The following is a 14,085-nucleotide window of genomic DNA, read 5'->3' on the forward strand; positions in this document are numbered from 1 at the left end:
GGTCGGAAATTTCCCCGGTGCGGCGGCGGGTGGCGGCGGTCGGCCTCTGGTTCGTCTTCTCCGGCGAGCGGCAGGCGGCTAGGGTTTGTGGTCTGGTGTGGGGGTTCTATTTATAACCCCTTGCCTTTTGATCTCAGCCGTCCATTTCGTTTTAATCTGGGCCGTTCGTTTTTTATTGAATCTGGACCGTCCGTGCGATTGCATCTGAGCCGTCCGATCGCGCGATTGATCTGGGCCGTCGGATCGCACCCACGCGGATCGCCAACGTGGCCCCTTTTTGGAGCGACGTGGTCTTGCCACGTGGCAGGCCCCGGTTGGCCGGGACTGCTGACCGGGCCTGCTGACGTGGCTGCCGACTTGGCTTTTTTTTTTTTTTTTTTCTTTTCCTTCTCGGACCGGGCGCTACAAGTATAATGATTTAGCAATTAATATAATAATTTACAGCACTAATTTAATATATAATTTACCACACTAATTTAATATATAATTTATAGCACTAATTTAGTAATTTACAACTCATGTCAACTCTCTCCCTCAAGTTAGATAATAGATGTCTATCATTCCCAATTTGTTGGTCATTTCAGATAATCTCTTTCTAGTAACTGCTTCAGTGAGAATGTCTGCTAATTGATTTTTTAATTTGACAAAGAAAAAATGTATAATCTTTTAATCCAATTTTTCTTTGATGAAGTGTCTATCAAGCTCATCATGTTTAGTGCGATCATATTGTATAGGATTTTGTGCAATCTCAATAGCAGTTGTATTGTCACAATAAAGATTCATAGGTTTCTCATATTTAACTGTCAAATCTTTTACTCTTGATCTATAATAATTCATATATTCCATGAGTCATCTCGAAATTCAGCTTCTGCACTTGATCTTATTACAATCTTTTTGTTTTTTGCTTTTTCATGCGACCAAATTACATTCCACGAAAGCAAAATAACCAAAAGTGGATCGTCTAATCGTTTGGTCATCTGACCAATCAACATTTATGTATTCTTCAATTGTTGAAGAGCCATTTTTTAAAAATAATAAATCTTTGCTGAGAGTACCCTTTAAGTATCTCAAGATTCTGTACACTGCATTTAAATGTTCTTCGTTTGGTGCATGCATGAATTGGCTCATGATACTTACAGCATAAGTTATATCTGGCCTTATGTGTGTCAAATAAATTAATCTCCCAACCAGCCATTGATACTGACCAATTTCTGTTAAAGCCTGGTTTGGAAAATTTCCAAGCTTGTGATTTATTTCCATGGGCATGTCTACTGGCTTACAAGCAAGCATTCCAATCTCAGTCAAAAAATCCAGCACATATTTTTGTTGTAAAAGGGAAATCTGTGTTTCAATCTGGCTATTTCAATACCTAAGAAGTATTTAAGTGATCCCAAATCCTTCATTTTGAATTCAGCAGCCAAATATTCTTGTAATAACTTCATTTCACAAGAATCATCTCCTGTTAAGACCATGTCATCAATGTACAAAATTAAAATCGTGACCTTCCCTTCTTTATGCTTTATAAACAAAGTATGATCTGAATTACTTTATTTATAACCAAAAGCTTTCATTGCTGCAGAAAACCTTTTAAACCATGTTCTTGGTGACTACTTAAGCCCATACAATAACTTCTTTAATTTATAGACTTTATTTTTGCTCAAAGAATTTTCTATAAATCCTAGTGGCAATTCCATATAAACTTATTCTTCTAAGTTTCCATTAAGGAATGCGTTCTTAACATCAAATTGTTATAAGGGTCAGTCTCGATTTGCTACTATAGACAAGAAAATGCAAATTGTGTTCAGTTTAACTGCAACACCCACAATTTTCTTTTTTGGAGATTAAAAATTAATAAATATAATTTTTTATTATTTTATTATTTTATTTTGTTTTTGTTTTATTTAATTTAGAGTAAAAAAATAGAATAAAATATAAGAAGGATTTAATTGAAAATAATTTTGAAAAAAATGGGTGAAAATTTGGGTTCTGGATGTATTTTTTATAGAAAAATCGGAAAATAGAGGCCAAAACGCACTTTTGGGAAATTTTACCACATCAGACGTTGAGTCAGCAGCCCTGACCAACCAGGACGCGCCAAGTGGCAGAGGCGCTGACGCGGGAGGCCACGTAAGGGGGGCTACGCGGGCGATCCGCGTGCGCGCAATCGAACGGCTGAGGTTCGTTTCCATGCGCACGAATGGCCTGGATGCGCTCCCTCCCGAACAAAATCGAACGACCAGATTTAAAAGCGAACGGACGGTTCAGAGTGAATCGCAATAGACAACCCAGAATTGATTGCGATGAACAGTCCAAATTCACTCCCCATTTAATCGCGATCAGACGATCTACATCAAACGCGATGGACTGCACAAATCAAAAGCGGATGGGTATAAATAACCCCCATCCACACCAAACCCTAACCCTAACCGCCAGAATCCCTCATCGGAGAAGATGACCCAGTCGCCGGGGAGCCGACCGCCGCCACCTGTCGCTGCACCGAAACCTTTTTCGATTGCCAAAAAAGGTAAAAACTTTCTCTTTTGCACGAAATTCAATTTTAAGCTCACCCATGGCCAAATCAGAATGAAAAGACTGACCAGTTGGCCGAAAAATACCGACGAAGCCCGGCGGCACCACCGCAGAGAATTTCACAAACCGCCTTCGATGATGCCCTTCTCGATTCCTGTTTCGCGTAATTTTTTTATCATTGTGATCACTGTTTTCTTCTTTATAGGTTGACCAAAGTGAACACCCAACCACAATGTGAGCTAGAGAAGCCGCCGCACCGGAGAGCCTTGCCGCCGGTAAGTCTCGATTTTTTGTATTTTTTCGGCTAATCAAGGCCCTTTAACATGTTTGCTCGCAGGAATCGATACAAAATTGGTTAAATTCGGCCAAAACGGCCGACCCGAGGTGGACCGCCGCCGCGGGTGGCAGCGTCTTCGCCAAAGCACGGCGAAGCCACTGTGCCAAATTTTCGAAATTAGCCAAGTGGGCCTTGGGACTAATTTTGGATTTATTTGAAATATTTATAGGTACTATAAGCACGTTTCAGTTTCTGAAGAAAAATTCAGAGAACCTAGAGACCGCCCGTAGGCGCAGTAAACTATTTAGTTCTTAACGTTAAATCGAGTAAGGATCTCTCACCCTACTCTCTATCATATAACTAAAGTTTAAATAAATAATAATGTTGTATTTTGTGCGATTTTAGTAAACATGCATAATTAATTTCGGGTTGCTAATGGAGTCGGAACCAAAAATTATCTACTGTTGTTTGTTGATTGATTTTACAGTTTATATGCATGATGGTATCTGATTTATTTTATGGCCTTGAACGCATGTATGTTTAATTGATGTGTTTAATGCTGAATCGAAAAAAAAGAAAATGTTAAACGATAAGGAAATTGTGTGATTTAAATGAATAAATAAAAAGGCAGCCTTACCAGATATTCTGGGAGATGGTGAACGGACTGGGTATAGAGGAAACCCTACTGTGAACATTGTTTCATACCGGACGGGGTATGGAGAATTGATAATTTGGCGTCCATACCAGACGGAGTATGGGGACGGCCCGCTTCACCCTCATACCGGACGTGGTATTGAGGTTTAGTGTTTTGGCGCTCATACCGAACGGGGTATGAAGACGGCTCTGTAATTGAGATTGTTAAAGAAAATGATTCACGTGTAGTAGGGACATCCCTATGAACCCCCAAGGATACTAGTAGGCTGGCGAAAAGAGAAACAGTTATGGTTTGGTTTATTATTAATGGATATGGATTTATAATACGTTCTATGTTACTGATAGTTCACGAAATTATGATCTGTATGGTATTATTGTTTTTCTAGGTTGTTTTCATAAATTCCACTATGGTAAGTGAACGAGAAATGATTTTATGATTGATAAATGAATTTACTAAATTTAATGCTCCATTAGTAGTTTTTAATTTTATATCAACATTTACTTCTGTACCGATGATATAGTGTGATATTCTTACTGGGCTAGTGTAGCTCATCCTTTATTTAACCATTTCAGATCAAGAGGACCTGGTTCCAGAGCCCGATCCGCAAGAAGATTGTGAGTAGATGCTAGATATTTTCTATTTTCCATTGCTTTTCTTATTTCTCGTGTTTCTTTCAGAGAATTAATTCTGTAATGTTGTTTAATACTTTTAAGTTATTGTGTAAGGAATGTAAACCTTAACATTTTATTTCACTTCCGCACTTAAATTATTATATATTTTCTTTTGGATTTCTAGGGTCATTATATTAACTACTAGTGTAAATGTCTCTTAGTAATCTACCTCATACTTTTAGATATATCCCTTTGCAACTGGTCTTACCTTATATCGATCGATACTTCCGTATGCTTTAAGTTTCACTGTATATACCCAATAGTCTTTTTTTTGTTAGGCAATGCAACTAGTTCCTATGTAGAATTTTTTTGCAAAACCTCCATCTCCTCGTTCATTACCTTTTTCCACTTTGGATCCTGCAATGCATCCTGCACACTACTAGGAATAGAAACTTCGAATAATTGATTAATAGTAAGTGCATATGACTCAGACAACTTAGGATCAGGTTTATATTGCTTCTTTTGAACACCTTTATTAAATCTCTGTGGATATTTAGGAGTCATAAATTTAGAAGAAATATTTATTTAATTAGATGTAGGATTTGGAATTTCCTGAGGTGAAGTATTCTGGATATTCTGAGTTAATTCTTCGGTTAATAGTGTTATCAAAGACAAATCTGTAGCTACTGGTAATTCTGACATATTTTCAAAAAAAAATCATAAGTTCATTATCATTCTCTAACAAATTTTCTTAACTACTTCTCCCAACATTTTTATGCATCTTTTCCACCTCAAAGAAAACATCTCCATCTCCTTTATTGCTATTTTTTGTAACACATTCTCTTCCTCAGATTTCTCCCCCTGAAGAGAATGTAAATGAACTCCCCCTGAGTAATAAGATTATGCCTCACAAAAATATGCATGTAATGTCACATGTAATTTCTGAATTTGAGGGTCATAACACAGATATCCTTTCTGAAAATTAGAATAACCGAAAAAAACACATCTTTTTGCACACAAATCAAGTTTATTTCAGAGATTTTTAGGAATGTGAATATAGACAGTATATCCAAAAACTTTTGGTTCAAGATTTGGAACATGTGGAATGGAGAAAAACGATTCCATCTTTTGTTGTGGTGTTTAAAAATTCAATACTCTAGAAGGTGTCCGATTGATTAAATAAGCAACAGATTTTACAGTCTCACCCTAATAAAATCGAGACATGTTCATACCAAAAAGTGATGCACGAACCACCTTCATTATCTGCCTAATTTTTTCTCTCTACTAACCCATTCTGTTGCGGAATATATGTGCAAGAGGTATGATATCAAATATCTTTTTGGCTCAGAAACTTTTCAAACTTTGCATCAACAAGCTCTTTTGTGTTGTCATATTGTCAAACACAAATCTAGCGCTGATATTGAGTTCCCACCAAACTATAAAATGTTTGAAAAGCTGAGAAAACATCACTTTTTCTCTAAAGCAAGAACACCCAAGTCATTCTAGTACATTTATCAATGAATGTAATAAAATATAAAACTTTAAATAGAAAATGAACCTTTCAAGGGCCCCAAATATCCGAGTGTATGACAACAAAAGGTTCAAAACATTTATTCGTAATAGGTAAGTTAGGAATACAATGACTTTTAACTAGTTCACAAATATAACAATGAAAATCAGAAACATCTAAGTTCAAAAATAAATATGGTTGTAATTTTTGAAGATATGTAAAAGAAAAATGCTTCAATCTTCTATGCCATAACCATATAGTTGTTTGAGCTTTCTCTTCACTACTAGTTTAACATGCACGACTACTTTTTGTTCCTCATTTTTTGTCAATTCCAAGTAGTAGAGTTTGTCTTGTTTAACAACACAACTAAGAATATTTCGGGTCAGAATATCCTTAAATACACAAAAAGAATGCCAAAAAGTTATTGTGCAATCAAAGGATAAGGTAATTTGACATACAAATAAAAGATTGTATTCAAGAGATGGGATAATAAGAACTGTATATAAAGTGAGTGTATTAGACAAAATAGCATATCTTTGTTTAGTAATAGGAGTTGTTCTCCCATTAGCTATAGATATAACGAATTGAGAAGATGAAAGAATGGATTGTAACTGGTCAGGGTCTCTAGTCATATGATCATATGCACTTATATCAATAATCCAAGTTGTATTCTTAGAAGTTGGAGAAAAAATATTTGTTTGATTTATAATACCTGGGTGAGTAGCATTTACTATAGACTGCAAATTATCCTCTGTATTATATTCAACTTTCTTAAACAATGTCATCATAGCTTTTTTTACAATTTTTTCCATGGTTTTTTTGAGAAATCCCACTATTCAGGATAAACAACGATTTCATAGCATTGTTGTTTAAAATGACCCGTTTCACCATAATGACTGCATACAAAATTATTGGATTGTCCAACAAATTGACTATTTTGACTTTTTGCTAATGTCAAGAATGATCTATGTAGTTTTTTTAGATCACTCGAGAACCTCTCATTATCTGTCATTGTTCGTAGTCTTTTTTTACATGCATATACATTCTCTAAATCAAATTTTAGATCTTTTCACAAGATTTCTCCATAAACCTGATCAAATTCAGAATCAAGTCTACTCAAAAAAATATGAACTCGAAGTCTAGCCATTGTAGAATGCAACTGGATAACTCCTTCAACTATTTTCGCTTGAGAGGCAATCCTATGATTAATTTTCTAAAAAATAACAACAAGTTCATTATAGTAAATAGACAATGGTCTACCATTTTGTGTAATAGAAAAGGTCTTCTGGTTTAACTCAAGTAGATGGGTTTCATCTAATCCGTCATAAAAAGTTCTTGATACAGTTTCCCATATTTCATTGGCTATGGGAAGGCGAATAAATTGCTGCATAAGGGATGGACTCATTGAGTCAATAAGCCAACTCTTTACTTTCTAATTTTTGGTGACCCATGTTTTGTAATTTGGGTCTTCAGGTACAGGCTTTTTCATTTCTCCAATAAGATAACCAGCTTTATTTCAAGCACTAATTCTCATCTCCATGAGCTGAGACCATAATGAGTAGTTCGTCTCATCTAATATGGTACTGATAGGAAACATAGAGTTATCTTTGTGGATAATAATTGGTGGTGTTTGGTTGTTGGATGCGAAGGGAGTTAGTTCAGCTATTTGATTGTATGGAGAGAAATATAAGATTTGATTCAAGAGATCCTTTAGAAAGAATGTTCTGATACCATGTAAAATAATAGAGTTTGTAAATAATTCAGGAATATCTATTTTTCATTATTCATAGATAATATATAGATACAATTACATCACAGAAAAAAAAATAAAAATTATTACAGAAAATTAACTAATCAAGTTTCTATAATTGTGATACTAATCTAGTAATTTATAGCACTAATTTATAGCACAAATCTAGTAATTTAGCAATTATTATAATAATTTACAACACTAATTTAATATATAATTTACAGTACTAATTTAGCAATTTACAACTCATGTCAACAAGGACCTTTATCGACCTTGATTGACTGTAATGGACTATAAAGGACAAAAAGATAAAAATATTTCATGTCAGATAAAGGTGATGAATATTACGAAAAGTAAATAAAATCAGTCAATGCCCTAGTTTATTTGCTAACCTCCTTGAAAGATGTGACATATTTGTTTAATACAGAATGTCAATTGTTTTTTTTAATACAACTTAATAGAATAGTGTTGCATAAAGGTGTAACTATACTTTAACATATATGGTTGAAACTATATTGAGATCTTCTTCTTTATCTTTATCATTATGGACGTATGCTTTAAAAATTGTCATGTATTAATTAAATAAGGTTCCTAGTGAAGCAGTTCAAATGACACCTTTTGAATTATGGACAGGAAGAAAACTCAATTTACAGCACCTGCATGTTTGGGGTTGCTCGGTAAAAATAAGAATTTATAATCCATATAAAAAGAAAATAGACTTAAGAACAATCAATGAATTTTTTCCATTTGTTATCCATAAAAATCTAAAGGGTCCTGGCCATCATATGAGAACTTTCGAAACTAGAAATGTTAAATTCATTGAAAATGGTGAAGTTAGCAACATTCTGAAATCATGTAAAATAGAGATTCAATAAGTCAGGGTAAAGGTTTTTTTATCTAAATTTTTTTTTAAGTTATTGTTCCTACAATTGTTGAACACAACTTGTTTGAATAATAAATAAATATTCAAGCACCCCACGATGATATTATTGTAAATGAACTTATAGTGGATGAACCAAATTAAGTAGTACTAGGAAGGTTTATACGACAAATGAAACCTACTATTTTGAATGATTATTTAGTATATCTACAAGATTATATTTAACTTAGGAATTAATGAAGATTCAATTTTACTTTCATAAGCATAAAAAGTGTTAATTTTATTAAGTGGTTAGACACTACGGATGAAGATTTAAAATTGATGTATTATAATAAAGTCTAAGACCTTGTTGAATTACTTTAAGGTTATAAAAGAATCTGGTGTAAATAGGTCTAAGACCAAATGTGACTCTAATAGAAATAATAAACAATACAAGACTAGACTTATAGCTAAATGTTTTCCTCATAAAGATGGAGTTGACTACAGGAGACGTTTTCTTTTGCCCCTAAAAAAAAGATTTATTGAGAATTATTATGGCAATGCTAGCCCATTATGACTTAGATCTTCATCAAATGGATGTAAAAACCATCATTATGAATGAAAATTTAGAGGAAGAATTTTATATAGATCTACTTGAGTGTTTCTCAATTGAAGGAAAAGAATACATGGAGTGTAAGCTTAAGAAATCAGTACATGGACTTAGACAAGTTTTTCAATAATGGTATCTTAAGTTTAATTTTATTATTACTTCCTTTGGATTTAAAGAAAACACTGGTTGATGGTGTATATATCTAAATATCAACAGGAGCAAGTTCCTAATTTTATATGTTGATGATATCTTGCTTGTCAATAGTGATATTAGCTTATTACATGAGACTAAGAAGTATCTCTCTAACAACTTCAAAGTAAAAGATATAGGTGAAGTATCCTATATGATTGGAATTGAAAGGATTGTTAAGATTGTCTTAGAAAACATGTGTTAATGAAGTTTTTAAGAGATTTAAGATCAAAACATGTTCAGCAAGTTGTCCCAATTCATAAAGGAGAAAAATTTAATTTCTAAATATTTAATTGAAGCGTAGGCAAATTGAACAAATTTTTTATGCATTTATCTAAGAGCTTTATTTATGTTCAAACCTATACCAGGCCGATATCAATTTTACTATTAAAATTCTAAGCATATATCACAATAACCTAAGATTGGATCACTGTAAAGCTACAAAGAAAGCATTAAGATACGTGTAAGGAACAAAATGTCATATGCTCACTTATAGGAGATCCAATCATTATAAATTTGTAAGCTACTTAGATTTAAATTATGTTAAATGTCTGTATACTATAAAACTATATTTGATTATTTATTCCTAGCTAGAGTAGTGACTTCATGGAAAACTAGGAAATAGTCTGTCATTGCAGCATCCACTATGGATTCTGAGTTTATAACATGCTTTGAGGTTATGTCTCATGAATTATTGCTACAAAACTTCATTTCAACACTTGGAATTGTTGAAAGTATTGTCGAGATACTAAAAATTGATTATAATAATGTCACAATAATCTTATTTTCTAAAAATAAAAAGTATTCAAAGGATGTTAAACATATGGAATTGAAATAAAGGGTGTTAAAGAATAAGTTCATAAACAAAGGGGGTCAATCGAGCACAAAAACAACAATCTTATGGTTGTAGACTCCTTAACAAAAGGACTATCATTAAAGACATTTAAAGACAATATCAAGAGAGGGCACTATTGAAAAATCATTATTGACATTATGATAATGTTTTAAGTTATAGTGAAATTTTTTACTTTTTATATGTATCTACCATTTTCAGGTTATTTAATTGTTATTTCTAATATATTTTGTTCTATCATGGTTTTTTTATGGTAGTCTATATATGAATATTAAAAGTATTTGTCTTTGAATGGACCATTATAATATTTCTCATAGCAATTAATATTAAGTAATAATTAATATTGTGATACATAGAAATGAATATGCCTAGATAGGAACGTACAATCGCTATGATCCTTATTAGTTTCTACTTAATGATAATTTATAATTTAGCCAATACCACTAAAAATATGATTTATGATACAATGTTATATTTACCATTAAATCATAAAGTTATATGACATCATAGGAGCTAAGTGGGAGAATGTTAGTCAATATTTTATGTGCCCATACAAGGAACTATTAAATTACTATAGGTCAATTTTCACATTTTAATAGAAAGTGTGTGTATATAAAAATAACGGCAATAAGCAGTAATTTAAGCAGCAATTAAGTCCTCCATCTACCCATTAGAATCGTCTCCTCTCCATCATGAAAAGACATGATCTTTTATGAAAGGACATAAGTTGTCCTATAAATAAAGGTCAAGTTAAAGATAGAAGTTGTTGAAAAAAATATGTAAAAATACTTTAAAAAGTCAAGAGAGAGAAACTTGATTATTTTACAAATTTTGCACTCAATTAGTTATTTTTTAATATGTAATTATTGATCAAGATTATGACACTCAAACAATTTGTCCACAAAGCAATTATCAAGATAGTTCAAGCATCATTTATAGATCAAGGTTTATGCAAAATTACGATTTGATATTTACAATGAATAAAAATTTTCTAACATGTAGATCTTCCTAATTAAAAATAGTCAGCATGCATTAAAAGGCAGAATGCCTTGAATAATACAGACTTTTCTCCTATGAATCAAAACATATTTTCTTCAAACGAGGTCACTATTACAATTCTTGAAGGTAAATAATAATTGTGCTATTTGAAGAACATACATGTTTAAAAATATGTGCCCTAGATCATATGTTACGATTGCTTAAACTAATTGGGTTGTCCTTGAATAGCTAATCTGATATAGTTCTTGAAGGCATAAACTAGTTTGTCCTAGATTAGGCTCTTGAAGAAATTATGTGTAAGTGTATTAAACATTTTTGGTTAATAAAAGCAATAATTGTTAGAGTTTGACTCAACATCAACCCATATTATTGTGATGTTCATCACAATTTCAGAAGCATTTGCTAAACTCTTGGTTTTAGTTCTTGGTTACCATAGAACTAACATCAATCTAGTTATTTGCCAATCAAGTTTTTGGTTGCTAAGTATATACCCCCCCCCCCCCCTCCCAATCAACTCTACATTTGTTTTTTGTGCCTAAGAACTTTTAGAAAAACTATTCTAACTTTATAGTTAATTTTTATTATTTTATTTTAAAAGTCACATAGTTAATCAGTATGTGCTCATTAGATAAAATCTAAAAGTCTCCAAGCGAGTTTTACTCCTTGGAGTTTCAACAACTTATCGACAAAAAAAGAAAGGTGGAAGGTTATCGCGGAGCCTGTCCTTTTCGATGAAGTCGGTGACATTTTCAGCAAACCAAACTTCCAAGTAGCACAATACATGTATAGTTATTGAATTTTAGAGTTTTTCAAATATTAAAGTTTGTCAAATCTTTGGGGACAATGTTGTAGATAAAGAAAAAGAAGCTTGAGGGAAAATGTCAGGGTTGAAAGGTCTCAACCCACCCATTTAAGTTGGTTTTGATATAGATACTCATGTGGCAATTCGTTCTTGTCAAATGTTTTAAACCCTACAAAAATGCAATGCCATGTAACACCAAATGGAGATGCATAAATGGTTTATATTAATGTTGATAGGTTTGAAAATTTTTGACTCAAAGTTGAAAGTAACAGATAAAATATGAATCAAAAAAAAAAAAAGTATATGATGAAAATTGACAATTTTTCATTAGTATTTGGTTAACTTTATTATTTAGTCTCTACAAATTTTATCTTCAATAATTTATGATAAAATAAAAAATATATATAATTAAGTCACATTATGTTATTATTAAATTAATTGATATATACTTATATGTATGTATATAGTTAGTTTGACCATTTGGTGGAATTAAAAACATAGGAAAGGAGTTTAATTTAATTTAAATAAATTATTTGAAGGGCTTAAATCTTTAAATCGTTTACTGATTTTCCCTTACTTAATCTGCCTAATCAAGTGGAACTAAAAGTGATTTTGTATATCACAACTATTATTTTTTATTTAGCTGAAAATGGAATACTACTTTTCTTTTTTCTTTTTTGTATTGCAGGAAACCGGCTACCGGAAGCGACATTCTGCCTTAACAACGAAGATAAAGTGCCGTTGGAAGCTCCTAACCAGCCACGTCACCACCCAATCATAGAATAACTATTAGCTACTCTAGGAAAACATATGAGCTGTCAAATTTTATAACTATACTTATTGTATATTAAATTTTTATGAAGAATTATATAATAAAATTTACAAATTTATCTATGTTCCTTAAATGTTGAATAATTTTATGTAATATCACAGTATTATCAAATAATAAATTACAACTATATAAAATAATAAAATACTAATTTTAAAAATGCCTTTATAATTTCACAATATGAATAAGTAAAAAATTACGGATGTATATTATAACAAAGTAACACAAAATACCCATATCAAAAATTAATAATTTTTTGCAATATCAATGTTAAATAAAAAATTACACACACACACATAGATATAATGAGGAAGTAGCACAAAATATGGGTGCACCCATGTGTTACTCTTGTACATCTCCAACACTTTAAACTAATTTATACCCACCTTCATTTCATCACTTTAAATACCACCTTCTCGCTCTCCCTCTCCCCACCCAAAATTGAAAATTCCCATCTCTCTCTCTTTCACAGAAAAGAAAAAGAAGAAGAAAATCAATGGAAGAAAACCTAGCAGTACCACCAGTAATGGCCAAGAGAATATGGAGTATTGTACGTGTAATTCTCTTCATGGTCAGAAAAGGTTTACCTAAAACCAATCCCATGCTCCATCTCAACATGCTTTTCAAACGCGGCAAGATCGCCGGCTCCAAAGCCATTGCTAATCTCATCTACCACCACCATTCCTCCTCCTCCTTGGCCGCCGCCGTCGCCGCCGCATCCTCCGGAATCCCCCGTGACTACGAGTTCAGCTGCACGAACACCCCTGCCTACACATTCACTGCATCTTTACAACCTCCCAACATCAAAATTAAGCTCAAAAACCACTTCCTCGCCTGTGCCGGAGCCCAGACAGTCAACGAAGACGAAGAGGACGCCATTTCTAGCAACAATGACTGTCAAGTGAAGGAGATGATGACGGCGTCACCTGTCTTGCCGGGGTTTGGTCGACTCACGCCGTTGGTCAGGCCGCTGAGGATAACGGACTCGCCGTTTCCGTTAAGAGACGTTGAGGATGAGGACAACGGTTATGTTGATAAAGCTGCTGAGGAGTTCATTCAGAGGTTTTATAAAGAATTGAAGCTGCAGAAGCGATTAACGGATATTTCTAATTAATTATTTAATTTGGATAATTAGGGTTTAGTAAATCTTAATTAATTTTCTCTCGCCTTGTCTTTTCTTTTCTTTTTATTTATTTTTTTTTTTGATGATTTTGGAGAGATGTAATGGATTCTGGAGGTTTTCTTTTTTCCTTCTTCAAATTTTTATATGATATACATATATATAAATCAATAAAATGTTTGCATCAATGTTGTTTAATTAAAAATTAATAATACGTTTAAGTTGGAAACCACGATTAATTACGTAGAAAACATGTTTGGTGGGTTTTTTTTTTTATTTCAACAGTTGTAGCTACGTACAAAAGTTAAGAGATTTTAAACAATAAATTTTAATACATTAATTGTAATATAATTTTTAATGTAAGCTTCACTTGAATTTATCATCTCATATAATTATTTAATTAAATGAATAAAAAAGATTATAAATAAAATTAAGAGGGTGTATGAATTGTTTTTTTATGGCTAATCAGCACTTTTAAGCAACTTCTTATAA

The 14,085-nt window shown here is 32.6% G+C and overlaps 1 protein-coding gene across 1 annotated transcript; it reads left to right on the forward strand.

Annotated features, from left to right (window-relative positions):
* Positions 1-12,883: 12,883 nt before the first annotated feature.
* LOC110810167 (uncharacterized) lies at positions 12,884-13,719 on the forward strand. Its single transcript, XM_022036245.2, has one exon. It carries the CDS (start codon positions 12,970-12,972, stop codon positions 13,585-13,587), a length of 618 nt encoding a protein of 205 aa, XP_021891937.1. The 5' UTR covers positions 12,884-12,969; the 3' UTR covers positions 13,588-13,719.
* Positions 13,720-14,085: the final 366 nt, after the last annotated feature.

The sequence above is a fragment of the Carica papaya genome, chromosome 4 (assembly GCF_054855325.1).
Source record: "Carica papaya isolate Zhongbai chromosome 4, ASM5485532v1, whole genome shotgun sequence".
Lineage (NCBI taxonomy): Eukaryota > Viridiplantae > Streptophyta > Magnoliopsida > Brassicales > Caricaceae > Carica > Carica papaya.